This window comes from Empidonax traillii, unplaced genomic scaffold (assembly GCF_003031625.1).
Source record: "Empidonax traillii isolate 1590-97213 ecotype Southwest subspecies unplaced genomic scaffold, ASM303162v1 scaffold166:size2381449, whole genome shotgun sequence".
NCBI classification, from domain to species: Eukaryota; Metazoa; Chordata; class Aves; order Passeriformes; family Tyrannidae; genus Empidonax; species Empidonax traillii.
In genome coordinates this window covers 1591274-1618120 of record NW_020955359.1, presented here as the reverse complement: position 1 = coordinate 1618120, position 26847 = coordinate 1591274, and the positions used below count along the sequence as shown (strand labels likewise).

At 38.6% G+C, this 26847-nt stretch overlaps 1 protein-coding gene across 3 annotated transcripts in view; it reads right to left on the bottom strand.

Moving 5' to 3' along the window:
• Positions 1–3322: 3322 nt before the first annotated feature.
• The window catches only part of SNX29 (sorting nexin 29), a 94701-nt gene continuing 71176 nt past the window's right edge, over positions 3323–26847 (bottom strand). The window contains exons 21-22 of one of the 3 annotated variants that reach the window (XM_027885450.1): positions 5308–5342; positions 4737–4757 (exon numbers count right to left, since the gene is read on the bottom strand). In XM_027885450.1, the coding sequence (XP_027741251.1) occupies positions 5324–5342 (19 nt within the window). In that variant the 3' untranslated portion in view covers positions 4737–4757; positions 5308–5323. Of the gene's footprint in view, positions 4758–5307; positions 5343–11510; positions 11616–26847 lie in introns of those variants that run through there. The other 2 variants (XM_027885447.1, XM_027885449.1) reach the window with 2 other exon arrangements.

Here is a 26847-nt window from a genome sequence, read left to right as displayed (position 1 = left end):
TATTATTGTTTAGAAGTATGCTCTGATCATTTTTGTTAAAGAAATTTTATAAATAATCTATGTTCTCTATAACTGGACTGTAAAAGCACAGTTAGTGCAGAATAAGAAATAAAATCAATGTACAGTGTCAGACCACTGTGTAGAACAAGTGTTTTATCCTCCATTCAATATGTGAAACACGAAGCAGGTTAACTGGTATTTTTAAACATATTCTATATTTCATATAGATAATTTCATACAGTGAAGTGTTTCTTTGCATACAGAATGCTAAGAAACTACTGAAATGACAAAATCATCATCAAGTGAATATTCCATGTGGAGCAGGGTGCTGACTCAAACACCCTCACCTACAGAAAGCGAAGGAGAGAAATTCTTTACTTCCTGGAGTTGTTAAATCACTTCTCTAGAAGTGACTCAAGATCCAATACAGAAGTATTATTATTGTTTCCAAGGAGAAAATTGCATTCTCATGTTAAATAGGCTTCTTTCCATATATCCTAGAGTTCCAGCTGGAAGAGCTCAGTGCTGTTCCCAAGATTTGCAAGGGTGTGGAGCAAATTGGTAATTTTTTGGCAGTTTGGTCAAGAAGTCCTTTTCTTTCTTTCCACAGGTTTCTCACTGTAATTTCAAGCAGGTAACTCTACTTCTATCCACAGGGATATGCTATTTGTGCTCAGAATCCCAAGGCATAGGATGAAAAATGTTTTGGAGTTGGGGGAGGTTGAGCCTTTGAAGCAGAGTGGAACTGAGAGCAGCACTGAGATCCCTCTGGGGAAAAACAATGACACCCATGTGTGAGAGCACCAATAACTGATTCTGGTAACAAAATATCATATTCTTAAACCATTAATATATCCTGACAGAAGCATCATTAGTTCACCAGGGGTTCACTGAGTCTCATTTATTATTAGCTGGCTGCTCTGAGTCAGTCAACCCCATTTGTTAGAAGGTTCTTATTAATTAATTTGACAGCTACCATGCAGATATTGTTCTATACAATCAAACATAACTTTGTAACAAAAAAATGAAAAGCACCTTAGCAATAGGTCAAAATTTTGTGCCAGTAATCTTTAATACCATTGTGTTCTTTCTCTAAATACTTGTATTAATCCAATCTCGATGGTTTATGACTTGCAGTAGATTCTGCAAGGTATTAATAATTTGATTGCAACTATCACATCAACAATATATTCCATAAAAAAGACTGGCTTTGAAATTATTATCTTCCTAAGAATATGTGACTTAATGGACATATCAATTTAAGCCTTTATAACTATGCCAATATCCTGCCTCAAATAAACCTTGGAAATTTATTATTATTATTATTATTATTGAGAACTTTGATTTAATTTGCAAAAGCCAAGTTGACACAATGCTATAATGAATGACAGAATCTCTAAATAAATGAGGTTCTGAAAAACCACAGTCAGTGTGTGATGAATACTGATAGACACATCTGCAAAAGCTGGAAGAGCTTTGCCTGCTCTGTGTTTCTCAGAAAATGTTCATTTTCCATGTGATTGGACAACAGCATTACAGTAAAAGTTGTGCCACGTTTTTACAGTTTATTTTGAATAGTCACTGATGAGAAGCCCTGGAGATCTAATACATCTACAGATGAGGCAGGAATGAAATGCAAATGATAGCACAAATTCCTCCCCACTGCCCCGTGCCAGGCCATAGCCCAGGGCCTGCAGGAACAGCTCCAGGGCCCAGCCTGTGTCCTGGGATTAGAGCACCAACAGGAATGGTCAAACCAGCCACTCACCGAGCACATCCAGGGGGTTGAGAGCTTGGAGCCAGTGCCAGAGGAAGTTAGAGCTGTACAAAAACTGTAACCATGAGCATGAAATTAGGTGACACAGGATAAACCGATCAAATCATTCAAGTGACGGAACAATTGTCACACTTACAGGTGCCTCATTAGAATAACAGAACTCCTTGGCATTCTTAGTTCCAGCTGGTCAACCTTCTTAACAGACTTTGCTGATTCTGGTGAATTATCAGAAGTGGGACTTGTAACAGATACATGTGATTCGAAGAGCATGTCAGAACGTCTTGAGGTGCTAAAATTTGGGCATTCCTGTCACTGGGCACCTGCTTGCAGTCATACAGGTACCTCACTGATCTTCAAAATAACCATGGCTATAAAGTGGGAAAAGCCACCTTGTGAAGAGAAGCTTTCATCTGATTATTTTCTGCGATTTTAGAGAAACCAGAGCTGAGCTTTTAAATGGATTAGTAATGCCCCCATTCTGGTATCTTGTATCACTGGGTGAACATTGTTTGCAGACTGTAATCTTAGGAGCTGACACACAGTTCAGCTACAGTTAACAAAGAGCAATTTGTACATGGTAAACAAGTTCAGTATTTTTATGTGATCTACATACACACATTATAAATTACAAGAAGCAAGACAATCAGGGATGAAATAATTTTAAGATACAAACAATTCCTTCGAAACAACTAACAAAAAAATTCAGTCTGTGCTAAATGAGATTTCTTACCATTTGTAACTTTCTGAATAAGAAGTATTTGAATCCGTGAATTATTTCCTGAAAATGAATACAGCTCCATGAGCCAGATGCATCACAAAAGTTTCCACACAGTCTTTTCTTTCAGATTTACTTGCAATTCAGTATTAATAGATGTGTGCCATGTTTCTATTAAACAAGTCTACACCTTCTGAAAAACAGAATTATTTCAAAGTGGGACCATCATTACGGCTACTTTTCTTTCCAACAAACTAAACCAGCAGCAGTGCATTGGACTAAAGAGTTTGGAGAAGCTACTTCACTGACAAACTACTCACTTTGCCTTCTCAAATGAGTGTCCCGCTATAACTTACACAAAACACCAACATTAATTCATCTGTTCATGAAAACAAACCCACTTGTTCCTAGGCTGCCCTTTGGGCTTTGCTGTTTATCTACCTCGTGACTGAGAACTCTTACTGACTAAAAAATCTTGTTTCATTTCCGTGACATGATTTTACTTTGTGGTATTTCAACTACTGAAATTTCTGACCTGAGGAGTGAATTCCACTCCTCTCCACCACGTTCTGCTGTTCAGTGCAATCTGAGAGCTACATATTTATATCAGGGGGAGGAATCCAGCCCTTGGGGCTCATCCTCAGGCACTGATGCTCCTCACTGTGTTTAACAACCCCCTTCTCACTCAGGGAGTGCCACGGGAAATGGCTGGGCCACTCACCTGCCTGAACAACACACAATGGTCACAGGTTTGCAGAACAAAGTTCCAGTTTGCCAGAACTTTAGCAAAGCAGTGAGGTAAAAAAATCTGTTATTAATCATCAGCTTGGTTTTTTCTTTTTTTTCTGGTGAATGATATAAGATTTTAGTATCTACTGACGTGAGAATTTAATATAATGACGGATAATAAAAATGACAAGATACATCAATTTAAGTAACGTTAACGAAAAAAACTTCTGAGAAGAAAGATGTTCTTACACAAAGGAAAACCAGAATACAATTAATGGAAAATTTGAATGTATACTGGTTAAACTTAATGAAGAGAAGAAGATAGCTAAAACATAATTAACTGCCTACGGCAGTGCAGCTAATGGATACTGAACTGGATTCCAGTTAATCCATGTCAGGACTTCCATCACTTGTAATAATTCTTGTCAATATTTTAGTCACTCTTACAGTAGTAGCATTACAAATTACTTTTCAATAAGAGGTGATGGGTAACAGGCACTTTCATTACAGGCAATTTTTTAAGTATCATCATGTGAAGGGTTTTACAAAATCAGATTAACGATGGACTATTCTGTAACATCAGCAACAAACTAATAACAAAATATAACCCAAAACTTGAAAGCACTGTTTTGCACCATGCTAATTTTGTGTATCCTTGCAGTGGTTTGTAAAAATTAATAATATTGCACCTGCCTTCCAGCAGGACTAAAATTTTACTAAAAAATTATTACATTCTCTGATTTTAAAGAACACTTCCCACAAATGAAAGCTATTGAGAATATCTAACTAGAAATGTACAAAAGCTATTTTTCCACCTGTAACGTTTGTCTCATCATCTACATCGTCAAGTTTTTTTAAAAACTTTTATGTGTCAGAGGTTTACAATAAAAAAAAACCCCAAACAACCAAGTCCTTCTATTTACAAAAGGTAATAAATTAGTGAGGTTCTTTTCAGGACATCCTTCTGACATATTAAGTAGTGATAATCATAACTGTTCTTCTAAGGAAAAAAAAAAATTGTCTCGACATAATAGCCATGTCTCTCTGGAACAGAAAAATGTACATGTTAAAAGGGAGACAACATAATACAAACAAGGAATTCATTGTAAAAGAAGGACCTCGAGGGAACAAAGGAGAATATGTGCAGTGCAGCTTTACAAAACAAAGAAAATGCCATCAGTTTGCTGAGCTCTGGTGAAGAGCCCTCGTATTCTTTTGAGGAAGTGATTACTGCCTTCCAAAGTAGTTAATCAGGATATGACCCTTGGTAATGAATGTCTCTTTTCAGGATTTAAGTTGTTGCAGCTGTAGTCTCTTCAGGAGCTTAAATGATAAATACAGGCTAGGAAGGAATCACAGAACAACTTAAAGTACGTGGTGCCCGTGTTCCCAGCGAGGAGGAAGGGTCAGAGGTCCCCGCTCTGGGGTTCCAGGCTCCGGGGCTCCCTCGGGTGGCTGCGGGCTAGTTTGGGGAAGCGCGTGGTCACCCTCGAGCGGCTGCCCTTGCTCGCTGCTTCCCCAGAGGCTGGGATATCACTGGGGAGACAAAACATAGAGACACGAGCAGCTGATTGATGTTACATGGAAATTCTCCCGTGGTTATTTCAAACATGAAAAAAGCAGATGTTATGAGAGCCTGGCACATGACTGCAAAGTACAGCACACATCTCCAGCATCACGGAATTGCATTCTTTCTGCTGGTGTCTCAAGTGGGAATTACAGAATGGGCTCTTTCAGAAATGAGAGCTGGTAGAACTTCCGATACTTAATGGAAGATTACAAATTACAGGATAAAAGCGTACCTCCATGACCTGCGGTTCAGAAATGGCGGGAAAAGCATTTTGAAGTGATAAAAGTACAAGCAAAATAGACAAGAGCTTGGATGATGCCCGATTAACAATCCTCTAATTATGGATGGATGTATCATTACATGATGAAGTACATTAGTAATACATCCCTGTTGGGAATTCTTCAGTCTCTTCTGACCCACAACAGACTACAGTCTGACATGAATGAGCCTTTTGGAAAAGACTCGGAGAAGAACATTAAGTTCAAAAACAAGCAGTAACAGAAAATTCCAGCTTACCTAGGTGACATTCAGGCTATAGACTCCTCGGAAAACTACAGTATAAAGGGATAGCATTGTACTTTTGCCATTCTTTTAGAGGTCTCCACATGGTTTTTAATTAAACTGCTTACATACAGATCAATAAATAAAACTGGTTTGCATTTAGCAACTCAGCTAGGCAATCAAATCACACAGCACACAAAGCCAAGCTTCTTTTTAAAAAAGTTAAAGCCCCCAACCTTATAATACCTATCTTCAGAACGTGGGAACAAGTCCGTAGGGGAGGAATCGCTCATCTGCAGTTCTGGCCATATTAACCAAATAGAGATACATTTTAAAACAATCCCTGAATTTCTCTGTGCAATTCCCTTTTTCCTGCAGTGACAGTTCTGACACTCAGGTCACACAGCCCTGCCAGGGGCACAGGCACACTCAGGCTCTACTGAGGTCTTTTGAGCACCCATTGGGAGAGATGGGACCAGAGTAAAAGCCTTTAACATGTCCTGGGACTGAGTGGAAAATTCACTTGCAGGTAGCAGGGCACAAAAGGGCAGCTGTCTCACTGGTAGCCATTACCTTTGTAACTACAGTGCCCACACACTGGCTGTTCCCACAGAAATAAGAGGAAAAAAACACTGTGGAAAAATGAGGTTCAATTCAGACGCTAAAGATTAACAGAAAAAAAGTGTTAAGTCTATTTAATGGAATTGTGTTATTTAACTTGTCTAAATTTCTAAGCAGAAAACTCTAAAAGAGTCTTAGCTAAAATAATAAATGATTTTCCTACATCAAGGTTCATCACGTTCCTATTATAGTATTTAGTCTTCCAAGGTAACTAAGAACCTTTATGTGAAAAAATGCATAAAATACCTGTGGTACACATCCTTCTCTTCTTCAGTAACAAAATGACCAACTTAGATCTTTAATTCCTTATTTTTCTTGTCACTAAAATAAAAAGTCTAAAAATTAATTTAGCACATGCTATTAATTCTTGGTAGCCAAGGATAATTGGACTTCCAACTGTGGCCCCACAATTTCTTATTTTGAAACTCAGCAATGTTATCTAAGTTGCTGTAGAGAATTCTGATCATGTGAATCCAATTTCAGCTGTGCTCATTAGCATGGATTTCTTTTAGCAACATGAATATTATTACTCATAATTTTTATACTATTTATAAAATTGAGCAATGCAGTGTTGATGCTCTTAATGATTGTAAAACAGAGTATGGGATATTGGCTTCAGAGAGTTGTGACTTTGTGTTAAGATACATATTTTTCAGAACATGTAAACATAAAATAACCTAATTATCAAATATACAATGGAATAAAATTAAATTACATAAAATTAAATTTTTATCTCATTGGGCTTTGCTCAATCTAAAATAGGTTAATGAGCTTTATGAGCAGACAGACAAATTTACAGGTACATGGTAGTTTCCATTGCAGAAAAGAGCACAGAGCTATATGCAATTACTGTAATTTGGTGATTGCTTTATTGAAAGCACATTTTAATCCACAAGCTCCTCCTGCTGGCACGTCCTCAAAACGACATTAGTGCCAGCCCATGGGGAGCAATGCCATCCAAAGGAGAAAGGGCAAAAGGGGCAGGAGGAATCCCCCTAAAATGAAGAGATATGAATTAATGTCAGTGGGCTCTGACAGGCATGGCTGAGGTAACCAGATCACCCAGGATAATTCCATGAACACCAGAGTCTGGGAATGAAGGACAGACATTTCAAGTAATTCTGCTAATTTAAATGATGCTACTCCAGAACAAGATATATCTAATATCTAAATTACAGGTAATTTGTCTTAAATGTCTTAGCTAATTTTTATAATGACAATCCAAATACTAAGATGAATCATTATGTTTTGTAGCTTTACAGAAAGCAACGTATATCTGAAGAATCAGCTCTTCATGCATCCAGCATGAAAAATCAAACTGAAGCTGAAATCGAATTACTCAACTTCCACAGTCCAGATGTTCTATGGGGGGAAAAGTTCAAAGTATTAAAAAGGATCATGAATTTAAAAGCACATATCTTTCAGCCCCTTTCCATAACCTGATGAGGAAACCGCCATCTCATTTTGGTTTCAGCTCCTGCTTTCTTACCAAAATGACCACCCACCCCCAAAACACATGGTAATCAAGTAGGAGGAAAAGATTCATGTCCAATCTCTTGTCTCCCATTACTGGATATAATAATCTAGGCTGGCCTTGAGGTCAACTGATACCTACAAAGTCTCTAGCACTAAAAAAGACGCCTTTCTAAATGACAAGACAGTTGGACAGGTCAGAGATGCCATGAACTCTTGGGCAGAGGTATGAAGACCATAAAATGATCCTGTCAGTATTTCTGGCAAATGCACATAAAGATGAAATTGAGACAAATCTATTTTTGCCACCCTGTCTTTCAGAGGGAGGAATAAGCCGCACCTACCTGCAGTGCTTGCAAACCCCCTCATTTGTCTCGTTCAGTAGAAAGTCTCTAGGCTAGTTCAGGGGGCTGAGTTAGGGTTCACCTGTAGCTGATTGTTTCACTCCGACTAAAATACAAATTTAAAATACACAGATCTAAACCAGGGAGTAGCTGTGCTGCATCAACTCTTCCAGAACAGCCACTCCAAGTCCCTGCAGTCAGCACTGACTCTTTAACCTCCCAGTTACACCTGTTTGGTTTGAATACAACATTATTCTTTTGCCTTCTGAGCCACTGAAAATTAAATCAGTTTAATTTTCCAGGTCGAGCCTGGCAGGCAGACAGGGGTTGGCCAGGCCTTTCCCTGTTCAGCAGTGGAATGTCCGTGTATTAAAGGCTCAAGTTCTTTTCTGCATTCTCTCCTTGTCCCATTCTGAAGAAAAGCAGCAGCCTGCTGAGGCAATCAATTCCTCCTTCCCACCAGGCCATTGTTTAGCTTTCAAGCATTCCTGATTGATCTGCCCAGCGTTTGTTTGGCAAACGACTCAGTTTCATTGATTTTGTCTTGGTGTCAAGTTCTGCCTGAGGTGCATCTATAGAAAATAGCTTAAAATAACCGGTCCTTTTCATCAGCTGCTGGTTTATTCATACCTTTGATTTATAGCTCTCCCTGTATCCAAATGTAAACTGCATTTGGTGGGTTTCTCTTTCCATGCTCAGCACATGGAACTGCAGTATTGTCTTGGCTGATGTTGTGAACGTTTACATGAAGAAATTTATCTCCCATCCCATTGCCTCCTCTTCAGATAAAATTAGAGAAGTTTCTATAAAAATAGTGTAACATGTCTGCAGTTGGAAATACTTTTGTATCAGCCAGAGATCAGAAGCAATAAGCCCACCTTGGGAGTGCAGCAAAGCACAGGATCAGGTATTTCATATATCTGTCTCCAGATCTGGCTCACATATAAATGCATCTCTGGAAACATTCACAATTCTAGTTCTGCTTGAGTTGTATTAAACACACATCAGGAAAAAAAGGCAGATAAATTCAGTGACTTTTGCCAGCTTCTTGTGTTATTCATTCTTTGTTGGTCATTATAATAATCTAATATCTGGTTATAACCCCAATATTAATGTTGTAAACTGGACTCAGGCAGACAGCCTCCTCAGAAAGGTAGTATTAAACAACATCTAGACTACATTATGATATCCTTATTAGACAGTTGAGAACTAATTCTGACTTGCCAATACAACATAAAATCAGATAAAACACCTCTTTTGTGGCATTATTAACTAAACTTCTGAATTCATCAAATCATTTCACATAATGGAGTAACTCATGCTTTGCAGTCAACTGGGTAAAATATCTGTTTCCAGTTGCTGAAGTGTAAAAATAATTGGAGCCACATTCCTGCCACTGTTCCCAAACTGATCACAGAAACTCTGATCTCCCTCCATTAATAAAATGGCTGAGTTGGGATGCTTAAATAGTCACTTATTAACAGAAGAGATAGAGGAAAGGGTAAGATAATCCCTCCATAGTACCCTTCAACACTGAAAATCCTGAAGACACTGTTAAAGCAAAGCTGTCAGGTTACAAACTGAATAATTCTTTCCCATCAAGATTAGATCTGAAATGAAATTTCAATAAATGAAAAGCATTAATTCTAATATTCTGTCCAACCATTTGGTTAATGTACAGCTCCTTCTACTTCCACATGCACACTTCTAGAGCAGAACACAGTATTCATGAAGTATTTGATCTCTTCTTGCTGTGAAATAATGACACATAATTGTGCTGCCATTTGTTATAATTCAAATTACCCTGACTTGAACATTTGCCTGCTATAATTCAGTTTCCATCCCAGCATAAAGACTTTCTTCATCAATATCTGCATTGATAGTTGAATTTTTCTGTAAACCATGGCACTGTACCTAACTGTAATGATAGGATCTTTTTTTACTTCTGCTAACTTTATTTTGAAGTTGGCACAACAAGATGGTTACTGTATCCATTAGTTATATAAATGAATAACACCTATGATTAATGTTGGCAATTCAATACACTCTCATTCAAGAAATGCTCAGAACCCTTTAAGGTGACCTTTTATCCAAGCAATACTTACACCCAGAGTCCCGTTCCTTGGCTTTCCAATGCACAACACCACCTGCATTTGGGAATGGTTACTTCCCATGTCTTGTGGTGCCCCAGCCAGGCTCACATAATGCATGTGCTGCTGCAAATGATCCCTTCACAGCTAACTAGAAAGCCAGAAACCTCAACTGAACACACATTTACATTTATTGATGATTGGTATAACTGTTCTGTGTATTTCTGTGCTGTGTTGAAAGGCAGTCACCTTGGCTTTTCCACCCTTTTCCATCTAGAAATCACCAACATTCAGCTCTCCTCATTCTCCTCCTACCAGGGGTTGGCTGAACCTGTGTAAGCAGAACCATCTACCACACACAGGGAAAGGTGCTTCAGTGAACAAGTGGTTCAGAGGCAGAACATGTTCCAAGGTTGTTTATATAACAACAAAACGTAGGATTTACTTTCAGAAGAACAGTGCTCAGTAAATATCTGGATTTACTTACTGCTAGTAAGTAATTATCTTTAAGGAAAGCAAAGACAGCTAGAATACATTTTTATTGAAAATATTGAGGTAACTAAAGACACAAGACGTGCATCAGGATTCACAATGCATCTCATATGTGAAAATAAAAGGACTAAATCTCTTGTTTGACAAGTAGCAATTTCCATGTGCTGAGGCAGCAGTGCATTACAGTGACTAGCCAGGCACTTCCTCCTCCATATTCACAAGTTGTTTGCACACAAAAATGACATGGAAGGAAGACAACTTTAATTACCAAATTAGCTTTTAAACAGCCCATAATCAATACGATTGGCATCGGGCATAAGAACAGAGTTTACACCAGTGTATGAGAAGGCTGTAAAAGGAGTTAAGCACTAACACCTGAGAACTTCCCACCTCTAGTTTACACAAAATGCAAAAAATCAATCATATTTCATGATAAGGAGTGAAAAAAAAAAAAAAAAGAAAAATCTGAAAGCTTAAAATATTACTTCCTAACTGCTCATCCCTATCATTTAGCTGATACTGAGCTCACTCATGTACTTAGTCAGACTAATGGCAATTTTAATGGCAATTAAAAACCTGGTGCATATTCCTGCCTTGCTTTACCGTGTGAGACTTTCAGCCTTCAACACTTCATAATTCAGCTTCATGGGAAAGGCAGCACAGTCACCAGTCCCCTGGAAATCTGCCACCTGTTTTTCCATGACTCAGGAGCAACAGCTCCTGGTGCCTTAGTTCTGAGCTGGGTAATGGCCCTGCTGGAGCAACTTGGCTGAGAGGTTCTGTCCCCTCCCTGCTCCCTGACTCTTCTTGGCTCCAAATTCAGCCAGGTAAGAATATCTGCCCCAAAGCACTACCAAGCACAGCGTTCAACACAGTTGAAACAGTCTCCATAGGAATAAAGCAACTTAGCTGTCCTTTGTTTTGAGCCTTTCAAAAGTAAACTGCCCACCATAAAAAACTTGCACAAACTATTACCATCATTATTTTAAAGAACAAGCCCCTTCTTTTAAAATCACCATAAAAGCAAATGGAATGATAAAGAAAAGTTGCGATCAAAACATGTTGTTTTGATCTTCCAAGGAAGTGCTTGAGTTTCAATTGCTCCGTCAAGAGGTATCAGCTGCTCCTCTCAAGAATCTGCATTTCTCCTGAAGATCAGAGTATGATATTAACATGTGCATCAAGAATCTGCATTTCTCCTGAAGATCAGAGTATGATATTAACATGTGCAACAAGGCAGGAGAGAGCTCATGTGACACTCTCAGGGACAGATCCAGATTTGAATCCATCATAACAATAATAGCTGGGAATGTAAAAAATGAGCAAATTTTAAAAATGTTCCTAGAATCACACAGAATCATCATCTTTTCTGGAAAACATGGTGGCAGTGATGAAGTGGAGGACAGTGCTTTATAGCAATCACTCTTTCTGGCCTTTGGTTTTATTTTTTAAATACCAAGGGCATGTAATTGCATTCCAACCATATGTTTGATACTAATAGTGATCCATGACCTAAAAAGCTCAAAAATTTAGGCCATAATCTCAAGCCCTGGGAGTTTTTAGATCATCCTTCATTTTAGTCTATTATTTTTAGTTTCCCTAAGATAAAAAAAGAAATTCCCACTGAGTTGAATAGCCCAGAGAAAACAGTGCACCTGCACCTAGAAACATAATCACAGAGAGCTGAGACTTGGCATAGTGGAATTAAACCTGTATTCCCTAAATAAACAAAAGTAATCAAGATGGGAAAATATGGAAATAATTGAGTACTGTCAACAGAATAACAAGGGAAATGCTGACTTTCCTTGGTAATGAAGACAAGCACTAATGTTTACATTTAATCCAAGACAGGAGGGGAAGCTAATGGAAGGAATGACATTGCCTGGTAAATGACTGAGGGAGCCAGCTCGGGATGCAACACTCTTGACGGATTAGACAGAAACTAAACAAGTATCAGGTTGGCCAGCAAAAAGAAGGTCACAGTAATTGCCAACCAAAATCACATTTTCTGTTTAGTCATATTTCAATTATTTTCCCTGTAAAGAAGAAAATGTCAGTGATAAATACAGCTCATCCTTTTTTTCATTATTACTCCAAATTAGGTTAACAGGCAGCAAAATTTGCTACTGACTCCAGTGGGAGTTCAAGGCACGGTGCATTGCTTGCCAAGAGCCCCTGGAATTTGGGGTCAGCTCTCCAGGTATCATCTGATTCAGAATCTTTAAAAAAAGTTTCATCTTAGTTCCCTCTCTGATGCAGAACTTTGCCAATGAGTTCAAAATAAAAAATAAATCAAATTTGCAATAAGCTCGTTCCTTGCCAGAATATTAGAGAAGAATCAATTTAGGACACCAGTGGTCAGCTGTGGCTCTGCTATTGCTGGCAGGCAGTGTAGTTCCTGCCTGGAGTGGCATTCCTGGCAACCAGGAGCTGCTGAACCTTCCATGTTCTCAGCTACAGGGAGAGCCTGGAAATGTCTGCTGCTGCCCAAAGAATCTACTTCTGTAGCCCAGCTGAGTTTTATCCCATGAGGAAGTTGCAGGATCACAAGACAGGTACTTTCATCTTTTACCTATAAAATCCCCAGTAAAGTTCCTCCTCTCCTTGTCTTTGAGTTTTGTGGCTTTTGGCCACATGAAGATTTTATTGTTAAGAGGACTAGTCAACTTTGATAGAGAACATTTTATGGCTCCAAGTAAATTTTGAACGAAATGGTAACTGAAAAAGCTGCTGAGAGACCACTTTCCCTGGCTTAGAAACAGATCAGTGGGGCAGAGGTCAGTGTTACACATGCACATCTGCAGCACCAGAAGGCAATAAGATGATGCAGAGTTTTATCTTTGTTAGGGTGGTTCTGTTTTGCCAGCAGGGGAGGAGTCTTAGAAGACACCCTGTGGAGTGTGAGCCTGCAGTTCCCCCTGCAGTGCTGCTGTGCAGGCCTGAGCGGTGACCAACACCACTGGGGACGAGAGGGCTGATGGTGCCCCACAAGGTGACACACCAAGGTGATACAGTGACAGCTCTACGGGCAGACATGGAACCTTTTCAATCCTATCCACACAGCTGCCCTGTGCTCAGAGACACTGGGCACCAGATTTTATTGGATTTAGGTGCACTTAACTCAGCGGTTGCACTAACAGCAAAAATATGATAAAATATTCAGTCTGCCTGACAGCACAAACCAGCCCCATTTTATTTCCCTTTGGTCATACCTGGCTCTTCTCAACAGTGCTTTGGGATTTCTCTCTTTTAATATGTACGAGTCTTCTACTGAAGGATTTCTAACAGAGCCAGACATTTAGAGCTGTTCAGTATATTTATGATTTACCCAGAAACTGTATTAAGACTAATAAATTAAATCTCTTATAAAGAATTAATTTATGAGTTCTTAAAGGTTAGAATAAAATTTGAGAAACAAGATTTCAGAGGTCAGACAGACATGGTATTGTAAGAAAAGCGCTCTTTGGCTCATTTTGCTGTTGTAAAATTGGGCGATTTTATGCAAGCTGTTTGCAAGGCACAGATTTCTAACTTTCCACAGTGAACAGCAATCCATGCAAACCCACATATTAGTGGGTCTCTTCTTACTATATATCATGCATTTGCAAAATCTTAATCTAAAAATAAACCTTCGTACTGCTGTTGGCATAACCAAACTCTGGGGAACTGGGGAATTGATATGTGAAGATTTATAGAAAAATGACTCTGGTCTGCTCTTGGACATGGTGATACCAGCCATCCCAGAACAAATCCTTCCTGGAATTTCTATCTAGAATTGGGTTATTCCAGCAGCTGTAAACTGAAGAAGCCCATTTCACTACAATGCAGAGCTGAATTAGGAACTCTGCAGCTGTTCTGACTCGATCCTCAGACACCAGAGCAACCTCATGTTGGACTGATGTTGTAAATATGCAAAGTCCTTCAGTCGTGTTGTCCCTGGAAGGGCCACACACAGAGAGTGGGATGAGCATGGAGAGGACACACCTGAGCAACGTCTGCAGGCTGCAGATGAACCAGCACTGTGTGACGACGCTGCCTCGATTATTTCTGCACAGACCTCAACAGAGTAGGTCATTTTGCACTTCTGAACTGACATTTGGTCTAATTTGTACCTACAGAGGATGTATTTGGAGCAGTCTAAAGAACATTTTAAAAAACCCCAGCAATGATCACCTTCGTTACTCATTTGTTAATGCTGTGGCAGGGAAGTGCACTTGCATACTATTAATTTTTTGGTATTAATAGACAAGTGCCTATAATTACACCAAGTTATTCTAGAATCCTTCAGCTAACTGCTCATGGATTCTGCTATTGCCACAGAAGTGCCAAACATATTAAAAATACACCACAAAAATAGCATCTGAAATGCAACAGAATTGAATGGGCTATGTTTACAGCTGGCAGATAAACAAAACCAAGGAACAAAGCTTCTGTAGGATGTTTTGAATTTCAGTGATGGCCTGTAGCTAATTCATGCTGTTTTCACATAAGATACTGACGGCTGCTGGAATATTTTTCAATACAAGTTCAAATGAGGAAAAGAAATAACCCACCTTCTTTTGAAAAACTGTGCAGTTAGGCATAAACAAACTTGTTATGGTCTGGATTAAAGCCAAGTACATGCACAAGTACAAAGATACCTCCCTTATGAAGATTATTTGCTTTATGTATTTGGATGGATGCATCCATTTATCCATTACTGTCAGTCTTGCACAGAAAGGAATATGAATAAGCACTGGAAGACTGCAAAATAAGGTGTATAAACAGATTGTTCTAAACCACATATTCATGAGTATTCCTTACTGCTTCATATGCAGAGAAAGGAAGAAAGTTTATATATCCATCTCTCAGTAAAGCCTCTTTCTGTCCTGAAAATCTTTTCCACTGTGGAAAAGTAATTAAACTTAATCTTTGGTTTAACTCCCAGTGAAATAAGCATCATAGAATAGTTGTTCTTGCAATGCTCCAAATCTAACGATTACATGAAGAGGAAAAAATCATATTGTTTCATTAGCAAATTAATTTAAAAAAAAACACATTCTAGTAATTGTGTAAAATTTACTATGGGAATATATTTACACACACACATTCTGATTCACGAACAGTGTATTTTCAATAATTACCACCCCTTTTTGCCCCTCCCTAACAGATTTCTCAAGGGCATTTGAACCGAGATGTTGACATTTCAGGGGATCTGGAGCAAACATCATAAACTCCTGTCTGAGGGCTTAGCTGGCCATATTCCTGACAATGGATTACACAAATACACTGCACCAAAACTGTTTGCAAATGTCACAGAGAACCCCCTAATACAAAAAGGGCCCTTGGCTTAACGTAGAGCAATTCCTCGTGCCCAGAGGCCTGATCTGCAGGGTACAAACACAAACTGGGCCTGACTGACGATCCCTGAGCCCCTCTGGGACAGTCACCAGGGGGAAATGAAAGCAGGCAGTGACTTACAGGGATCATTCCCTGTTTTTCTGCATCAGATATCTTGAAAAAAAATACCATTTTCAATTTCCCAGAGTATCAGAAAGACTGTTTGGTGGTAAGACAGTGGGTGTTTGGGAACTGAAGACAGAACAGTGGTTATGCCCTGAGTAGAAGGAAATGCAGGTGATGGGACAGCTCATCTCCCTCGGACCCTGCTTCCCAAACAATAAATCCACTAAATTGTGCTCTCACTGGGGATCCAACACACACACTGCTCTGGGAGTTCTTCCATTCTGCCACATTTTTGAAACTCTGAGAATAAAAGTAATTTCTCAGGTGGTCTGCATTGTTGGCAAATATCTCAGTCAAGCTCCCTTTTTAATGGAATTCAAGCTGAAAATGGCAAAATAAAGTCTTTCTCTTGAATGCAGACTCGAAATTTCAGCAACTCATGTTTGTTATCTGTAATAAACTCTATCAGTTTCATGACTTTATATAATATTTTTTCTAAGTAGAGAATTAAACCCATGTCACATAGGCCACTTTGCATAATATGTTTTGCCAGTAGACAGGCCCTTAAATTCCTTTCAAGACATCAACGAAAGTCAGCAGTAGAAATAACCTCACTCTTTGTTAGAACAGTATGGCTTTAAAAACCTATTAAAGTGGCACAGTTGCATGCTATGCAACTTCCAAATATATTATAAATACAATATGTATGATAAAGAAGAGATTATTTTGTTTGGTTTTTTTCAGTTCCATTAATCAGTTTCTATTCATTCTGTGAGCATATATTTAAATAAATAATTCCCTCTTCAGTTGAACATTTGAAATTCTAATTTAAAAAAAAAAAAAAAAGAATCACTGAAAGTGATTTGGGGTGTGAGAACTTGTCAACACAGAAAGTACAGAATCCCATCTGCTCCAAGGCCTCGTGGGGTACCTGAAACCTGCTTTCAGCTGTATGGAGAATGGAACACAGAAAATTCCTCTCCTTGGAAATGTCGTGGGCTTTGCCAGCGTTCTGCCATTCCAAGGAGGAGATCAGGCCTGGGAGCACTGGAGCTACTGCTGTGTGCAGGGCATTGACACACCTTCAGGAGTCTCCTCTAAGGCCTTGCTCTGGAGCCCAGGAACGGTAAGGGAGGGTTCTGGATCCCCCAGCTCCCGTATCCATCTGCCCTCGCACACGGATCGCTCTGCCTGACCAGATGGCTTCTTACAAAACAACATGTTTAGAGCAATAGTGTTCAAAACACTTTCTGGTGCCACACTTCTTTTCTGTCAGAGACCTGCAGATGGTTCCCTTCCCCTACCTATAAGTTCTCCAAAACACATCTCCTGACTAGCTGTTATGCAATCTTCATATGCTGAGATTTGACTGTAAATATCTAAAGCTGGCAATTTTCCTAAAATAATCTCCATAAAGAGAAACTTAACAAGCAATTATAGATCAGCTAGTTTAAGTGCAGCTGTAGAATAAATATTACAAACTATTTTGTAGGACTTAGTAGGCCAAAAGGTAAGCTTTGAAAGCCACAACTTCCTTACAAGGAACTGATGTAGATTTGGGCAAGGCAAGGGTGGTTTAAGTTGTGTCCTTTGACAATATTACTGCCACGGCAAACGAGGGTAATCCAGTGGATAACAACACCTTAGGTTTCTAATTGTCATGAGGTCTGATAGAAGATTCTATTAACCACAAGGTAAGGTGACTTAGTGGCCAGGAAAGCAGCTCAAGAAGGGCAAATTCTGTGCAAAAAACATTACCCAGATCTATCAAAGGTATCTGTGGGGTGCACACATGGCACAGTGAGGGACCTGAAACAGTCCTGCACAACCATGCAATGAGCTGCTCTTATCATCCACATTTACCATTATACATTCATTCCAGTAACTGTCAGAGGCAATTTAATGTACTCTCACCTGCTCAGTAGCTAAAAAATTATACTGAGAAAAGTATTATCTTCATAACAAAAGCATTCACTTTGATTTTTTTTTTTTTTTTGGCCAGTCTGGTGCTCTTTGATGACTTGGATGCTGCATAAAAATAGGTATTAGGATGTAATACAATTCTATATGTTTGTGGAGTTTTTATATTGAAAATTTTCTGCCCTTCTAGAACCATTGTATTAGCATTTGGGACTTTGATTGAAAAGGGCCACAAAGGTACAGCTTTGGTAGTTCAAGATACATGCTGGAAGGCAGACACCATCCTACAGCAGGGACAGCAAGAACATGGAGGAATCTGCACTTGCTCAACTGCCAACATTTCAGCACATTGCCAGCTATTGATTGTCTGAGTTGCAAACCTCTCTGTGCTCTCCTCCTCTGAAAAAGTCAATTCCAGCAGAGTAATGGAGCAAATTGTTACAGACAGAGAAGATAACTAGGAAATAAAGTGCCCAGACATGTCTAGACCCATTTACTGGAAAATGTAGGATAATATGTAGAAAATAAAACTCTTTTTCATTAAATTAGGTATATTATCAGAGAATTTTTTTAAAGGAATCCTACTCAAGCAATCATGCCAGAAACTGGTTTACATTGTAAAAAGAAATAACTAGAACATTGCAAACAAGAGAATTAGACTTAGCTTCCTTTATCGTGTATACTTGTTAATGACCAAAAAAAAACAGTCTGAAATTTTCGTAATTACTATTATTTGAAGGGAAGGAAGAAAGGAAATGCCCTGTAAGATTTCTTAGGTATTCAAGTAGAAATATGTTCCGCATGTTTACAAGAAAAATTTTTAACAAAACTGTAGAGATGTCAATCTCCTCCAAATGTAAACATTTTGAAAGTCATTGTTTTACAACTCTAAGCAATCAGGTGCAGAGCAGGAGGTTAATGGAGAGGTTTACATACAATGTTTTGTACTTGACTATTTTCATGGTTGTATTTTGCAACTCTTGATTATCATTTTGCATGAGAACTAAAACATGCCCTCTTGTTTTACCCAAAATTTAAGTCCAGCACTGTGGCTTTGTACCTGGAGACAAAGACAACACAAACATTAACCCACTGCAGAGCTGCTGAACCAAGAACACATCTACCTCGGGCTCTCAGGGTGACTTCAGTTAACACAGACAGGTGGTAAATAGGGTTGACAGGCAGACCTGGAGGCTCTGGGCAAGCCTGGCTGAGCTGTGCTGTGTGCACACAACACATGGACTAACAGAGCCACAGGGAATCAGAGCCACACTCAGAGCCAACCAGAACACGGCACCCAGGAGAGCTGCCTCTTGCTTTACCTAAAAAATGGTTCAGTTTTGTTCACTTTTCTCTGTTCTTTCACAGAGTTCACACCTTAGGCCTAGAGAATGAGCACAGTAGCCTGATACAGATGATATCACAAATATCTGTATTTTAAATATTATTAAAATTGCCATCTAGGTTGAATTTTGTGAGTGTTCACATATGGCCCACACATGCACGTTTCTTAATGTCATATGTCCACTTACACTATACTGGTACCAATAAACAGTGACAAGAGAGTTTTAGAACTGCACAAAGAAAATATTTCCTACTGAAGAAATACAAATATGGATTCTAGGGTTTCAGGATGAATAGACTACAAACATTGTTGTATGGAAGGAAAAAAAATAAACATATAAATTACCTTAGAATCCACTGAATATTTACATGAGCAGAAACTGATTTAACAGTATGCAGACGGTGAAGTTGGAAGACAGAAGTTGTTTACTTGTGCATTTTCCAAGTTTCTAGTACTTACAAAAAAAAAAAAAAATCATCCTGAATTATGCTGAAGGCACTTCACAAAAATATATTGAGGGTATGAGAAGGAGACAATATAAGCTTATAGACCTGAGGATTAAAGGAAGAAAAACAAAGCTTTGTGCCAGTACCCACAGAACAGGCAACACAGAGGAATCTATATACACATGGAGTAACAAGTGAATGCAGAGTGGTCTTTGCACCAGATCTTCCCACCCCAAGATCCTACATGGAACTGAAACCTTACACTCAATAAGAGTGTTCTGAAATACCAGAATAATAACCCATGTATATTTGTTTTCAAGGCTTGTTTTCAAAAGACAAAATACCTTCTCCACAACGTTTGAGTAAAAAGGCTGTGCCTGTGGTGAACCTCTGTTTTTGTTTCTAGTTCAGCTACCATTGCCATTTCAAAAAATGAGAGCAAAACCCAATCACTTCCAAAGAAATGGCTTCTTTTGTGTGTGCACAAAATCCATTAAAGGAAAATAAACCCCCTATTACCATATTTTCTTTTTTACTTTCTTTACTACCATCTACCCTTTTTCACCTCATTTCAAATACATTCTCTTCATTTAGTCCAAACTGTCTCCTTCAGTCTCTTGATTGTTACACTTCACATCACTCCTCTGCTCTTACTCTACTCATTTATTCCTGCATTCCCTCCCTTCTCCAGTTTTTCTTCCTTTAATAATTCCCATCAACAGCCACTACACTATGAACCAATCCTTTCCCAGCTGCTGTTTGCTCCTCTTCATGCCTAATTCTTCTCTCAGCAAACTCCTGTGCTGAGTTGATTCTACAGAGCTGGCTCAAAGCTCTATTGCCCAGAGATCACCATTCCCACAGCTACATGGAAACCAATTCTCTCTCCCTTCTCTTCTCTGCATTAACAACCTCCAAATCAAGCTATTGCTTTAATCAATTCACCTCTTTCATGTTTCAGTTTGCCCTCATTTCACATTTTTATTGCAGTATAGACCTCAACTCCCAGACCTCGATCATAGTGAGACACTGGACTGCCCAGGCTCTGTGAGGAAATCCTACTGAATATTTGAGACATTTCTATTCTGTTGCTCTACCTTCCAAAACACATTCTGTGAAAAATTCCAGTATTTTCAGTACATTTCTTTGGGCTGAAAACTTCACTAACAAGTTCTTACTGAACAAGTCACTCCAGTTAAAAGAACAGCTCTGGTGAGCAACTGCCTACTGTTTCAATTTGGACTTTTCTGGTTTTATGCATTGATGATAAATTAATTTAAACTAAATTAAAATTATATGTAAAAAACCCCTAACACATTATGATAATTACATATTCTTGGGTGAAATTCTACTCCTATATGTCACTAATTAAATACATTAACCAGTGCTGATAGACAGTAAGAAGAGAATAAAGGCAGAATACTGGTAAAAAACCACAATGCTTACAAGAAACGTGCAGTAATTCTGTACTTCAGTGTCAGGTACAGCTACCCTATGGATAGCCTGACAAGAACATCTTTATTCTTTTATTCACTTAGGAAAATCGTGCCACACTACAAAGAAGAGGCCTTAAGATGGCTGTCAACAATGCTGAAAGCAAAAAAAAATAGTAAACTGATTGTTCATATCTTATTCCACAGTGAAGTGCTTTCATGCTATCAAGAACGAGGACAGTACTTTGAAGTCCTGCACACTTAACTATATTAGCATTTCTAGCATTCCTCTTTTCAGAGCCAGGATGCAAAAATTTGTTCCAGATCCAAAACTGGCATAAGGAGCTTTAAAAAATATTGGATCCACTGTTTGTGAGTCAGGTATGGACAAAACAGAAACGGGATTTTTCTCTGTGTGTTTATAATTAGAAATAGTTTCTGATTTAGCCAACCAAAAATCCACCTTGGCAAATCCTTGCCATGCAGGCCAATGAGCAGTCAGGTGCTGACAGGAATGGTGTGCCTTTGTGGATGGGCAATAGAAAATGAACTGATTCACATTTAGACTCTAAGCTTTAGAACTCTGCAAAGGATTTATATATTCTTTCAGCACGATGGCTAAATATACAAAAAACTTATTAGTTACCTCTTTCTACTAAAATAACAAATGGTTGCCCCCTTTGTTTTAAATATCTGTCTTGCTCTACAAACTGACTTCATATCTGTGCAAGACATATTTGGGAATGGATGGGATTTCTATTTTACATTTTCTGGTCTTAACCAGCATGAGTCTTAGCTATAAGGCTATTGTTTGCTGTAAAACTCCCAGCAGAGAAAACTGAAAATGTGAATTTAAAATAAGTGCTGAGAACTGTAAGACAAAAAAACCCAGGGATGACAGAGATTATATTTTTCTGGTCCAATTTTATGTTGCTTGCAAAATAAAGAAAATAATTACAAATGTATTCTCCCTGTTTTGCCCAAACTCAAAATTGAAACTTTCTCTCCTGGCTCTAGAGCCCATTTTTTTGCTACCAATTTCAGAAACACCTGCTGCAGTACAGAAATGCCTGAATATATAAAGAGTTCACTTTTTAACAAGGGAGTGCATGTGACTTGCCTGTAACCAAGGAAACAGGATCACTGCTGTAATGACACAAAACTTTAACTGGCTGAGTGTTCTGTTAGGAGAAAAACCTTAACCTCTTCTTGCACTGCTACAAGTTAAGCATTTTGGGGACATAAACTGCCCAGTTTAGGAACCCTGACTCTGTGAGGAGTTGCTGAGGTTGCTGGTAAGCAGGAAGAGAGTAAGACTAAAAAGAAGAAGTATATGCTACTGAAGATGACAAATCTTCTCTCAGAACAATCTCTCATTACAAAGCCCATTGTTAACTGGGGGAGAAAAATGATAGGAAGTGATGATAGAATTCGTGGGGCCCTACGAAAAAAAAAAAAATCATTCCAAAGCATCCTGATCCAGCCAATTCCTTGCAAAAGACAGATGGGAGTCAAACAGCAGAAAAAGCAGAGCACAGTTAAAAGCTCCTCCTGTACAGCACTGATTTGCTGTAACGTTGACCATGGCTGTTTTCATCAGAATCTCCATCTGCTTCAGAGCTTTATGGGCTGTGTGTTTATAAGGGAAACCAGTATAAACCAGTGAGCTGCCAACAGCAACACACAAAGTGCTTCTTGACTGTCACCGTCAACCTACTCGCTTTACATTTTTGCCCCATTTTTCAAACCATGCAAAGGAGAACATTTCTTGTACATTTCTACACAGGCAAAAGAAATCTCATACCATGGCCTCTCCCTCATTTGTTTCAACAATTTTAGACACAACTCTTCTTTTCTCAGGCAGCATTAAACACGAGTTTATTCTGAAGCAACTGTAAAAGATCACCAGCCCTCAAATGCTTCCAGTGGTGACTGGAGAGTATTTAATTCTAGTTCAGTATACACTAAATTATTCTTCTCATAAGCACTGTAAAGGTCACTTTGAATATAAAGAAGCACGACAAAAATCTACTTTATGGAAATACGCTCATAAATACCTATTTGTGAGGCCTGTTGAACAATTCATAGCAATTAACTTTGCAAAGCAAGTCTCACTGTCTTTATTGAGATGGTAATTAGTATAAGTCATAGTATTTGAAAGTGAAATTGATTTTTGTTTTAATAGCAAGCCTCAATAACAAGGCAATAAATACAATCCAGGAACCCCTTCAGCATTATGGAGCTGCTGTATGACACCAGTTTTATTGAGCACCACACCGAGGCCAATAAACAACAAACACCTTTTCTTTGAGGTGTCTTAGTTCTGGAACACCACAAGGCTGAGGTGTTTCATTAGGGTGAGCTTAGAGGGATGTGTTTCTGTAATAATTTCATTATTACCCCTATCTGCAGGACAAAGTGCTTCCAATTGGACTTCTACCGGATACTGAAACACTTCTGACTCAGTAGTGCCTCAAAAGTGAAAGACTGAGAAAATGCAAGTGAGAAACGGGGATCAAAAGCAAGAAAACTGGTGGGCAGGAGTCAAGAGACATAAACAGATTCTTTCACTTGAATAAAACTTATTTACATTGGGCACTGTTGGTAAATTTCTCTTAAAAAAACCAATGGATGGAAAAAGAAAGACGACCTATAGAAATGCAGATAAGAGAAACAAATAACTAAGCAAAGCAAACAGAGTTTGGATATTTCAGTGCTCTGGTCACAAACCAGACGAAGGAGCTTTTCCCTCCACGGTATTTTTAATGGTATCTCTGTACTGCAAACTGTCCCTTGGGATCAATAGAGAGCAGGGTAATCAAAATTTCTTGCCAGTACAGATACACTGTTCCTCCCAGCATCTTCCAAAAGTATTTCAAGGCAGTGCTTTTCCATGCACACACTCAACATAAGTGTGCTGGGAAAATCCTCAAGGATAAGCTAAGATTTGCTCAGTTATGTACTCAAATTTAAACAGAGCTTCTTCTGCAATGTCCTTCCCACACAGATGAATAAAAACTACGCTAGAAGTTTGCATTATGGACACAATCACCTTCCACAGGTAATTTTTAATTTAATCTTTCCCTAGCTCAGTTCGCAGATTTTAAAATGTATTCTGACTATTCAAAAAGACAAACCACTGGTAATAAAGTAAGAAATAATTTTGCAAACGTTCAGTCTGAATAAAATCAGAGGATGCAGGACAGTTCTTTACCACATGGAAAGGAGCAGCAGAGTTGCCACAAATGCTCCCTGACAGACTTGAACAATCACTGGCAAAGTGTGTCAGTTGTTAATGTCCTGTGCAAAGCTTGAATTATTTCACAAATAGCCTGTCAAACCCCAGGCAGATCACTTGTAAAATGAAAAACTATACTCATAACACCATCTTCCCTTGTTTGGATAAAGCTGGCTTTATAATGCTTCTAGTTAGCCTGAAGTACCAGGATTTACCCACAGTTCCTATACCATCCTCCTTTTAACACTAAGCATCCCATGCCTCTCTCTCCCTGCGTTTTCTTGCCCTCTTTATCACTGTTTCTATTCCTCCTGATATTTTTTCTCCTCTCTCTTTTTTCCTCTAACATCCATAAACTCTCTCAACTACCCAGGGCAGGGAAAGGCAAATTTAAGATATTTGCAGTACACCATCAATACACATCTTCAGTGCCAATACGTGCCAAAACACAAAATAAAAGACAATGCAACGTGCAATTCTTGCAGAAGGGGAAGCGATGAAAGTTGGAATTTTCATCTATTTTGACCGAACAATTTTTGCCCTACTTCTTCACATTTCACTCAGATCAAAACAGGCATGATGCTTTTTTTAAGTCTGATGTCAAGCATCATAGGTTATGAAAGACTAAAACCAAAACTGTCAAAGCGAGGAATGCAGAAACCAAGAATAACAGTGAGACAACTCTATGTTTGTTAAAAACAATCCACTCAAAATTCAAATATTTCAATTTTCTCATCAACAAAAACTCCACAGGAGAATATCACATTTTTGCAAGGAAACTTCCTGCATTATCTGAACATGCTCATTGAATTTGAGGTATCTAAGATATTTTTGCTTCAACAATCATCAGTGCTTGGCAACACAGTTCTATTGGAAGATAAATATTGTGTAATGTCTCTACATAGTTTTATAAGTAGATCAATCAATTAATGTAGCGATAAATTGGTTTCATTAGCATGTTTCTGGCATTAGGAGGTGCTTTACTAATTAACAGTCCCATGCTTAAGCGAATGCTATTTCCAGTTTGTTGATGTAAATTTTACGAGGTACTGAAGTCATTCAGTGCCAAGCTGATAACACAAACTGCCACTCCAGAGGATGCAATCCCGTACAAATCTGGCCACCGGCCACAGCACTTTAGGATCCATCAGCTGAATGCTGCCATTCATCCCATTAGAAGGCACAGATACGTGCACTGAGGGTTGTAAGAAGTGCCATCACCAACTCAGTTTTTGAGAAATTAACATATTCAACATTGTATTTAAAACTTCCCTACTTCACAGCGATATTGTTTTACAGTATTTCAGGGACTGCTTCTTTGCTTTTTATCTCACTGTTTACCTGAAGGTGCAAAAACAGCAGAACAGCAGCACCTCTGTCTTCACATGTAAATATATTCATGTCTGTGTATTCAAAGATCTCGTTTAAAATAATAATCTACAGATGTTTCTGTGAGGAGGTTGGAGTTCATTCCTTACACTAAAACAGTGCCACATCTGCTGTGTATGACCCATCCCTCATGGAGAGATGAAGCCACTGGATGGAATGAACTGATAACCAGCCTGTAGTTAGCTTTAGGTCTGAGTAAATAGTTTCATCCCTCTAAAATATCCCAAAACTAACCCTGGAAGGGTCCATTGCCAATGTCTTTAAAATGATTCAGAGATACAACATCCACAGGCACCTCACAGTAATTTTCCTAAAAGATTTATTTCCTTTATACTTGATCTTAATACTAGCAATGATATTGTATAGAATGTAATGTTCTTTTTACCTCTCATACCTTTAATATACACATTTAAATGTTCTCAATGACACACTGACAAGTACAGCTGAAACAGTGATGGTAAGAAAAAAACCCAAATCCAATCCACACCAAGTTCTTCAACCAACTGAGAACAATCATCTATTCCTCCACAATATTTTAACTTTGTTGTCTGCAAGACCAAAAGCAGATGCTTGGCTTTACACACTGTTCAGTGCTAAATAAATCTTAGAGGAATATTCCCAGGACAACATTTTTTTTTTGAGTGACTTATTTGTTGGCATTGAAATTTGCCTGTCAGGTGGTACCTCTGTCTCTCTATCACATTTCTCATAACTTCACCTTCCAAGAGGGGAGAAGCATTTTACAAAATGAGAAAGAGGGAGAAATTGTGATTTTCTTTTTTTAAAAACTAAACTTTAACTTGGTGACTCAAAGACAACTGACACAGAACACATAAGAATACAACTTCTGCTATCAAATATGCTGCCAGTAATGTCACCCAGGGAAATGAAGACAACATATTTTTTAGAAAATTACAGTCCTTTAATCATCCTGGAGAACTGATGACTCCTTTGGTGTTCAAACACATCCCGCAGACAGCAGAACCTGCTGATGATTTACTGAGCAGATTCTCTGCTTTTCTTAAAGCCTGTGTTTGAGCAGCTACCACAAGAGAATAAATGTCCAGCTCTGCAGCTCAGCAGAACATGTTTGTTATTTAGAAGCTGCTGTAACTTATAGCTGTGGCCTAGAATATGAGATAAGGAAGTACTCAGCACAGTCATCTGTGAAAATATTCACAAAACTGTGTTTGTACCATTCTTGCATATTCTTTAATCCAAACATTTGCGTGGCCAGTGCAAAAGAACCAGCACAGTGGCACTGTTCTTATTGGGTCAGCACTGTAGATCTACAGAGTGCGGGACCTGCTTTGATGCTT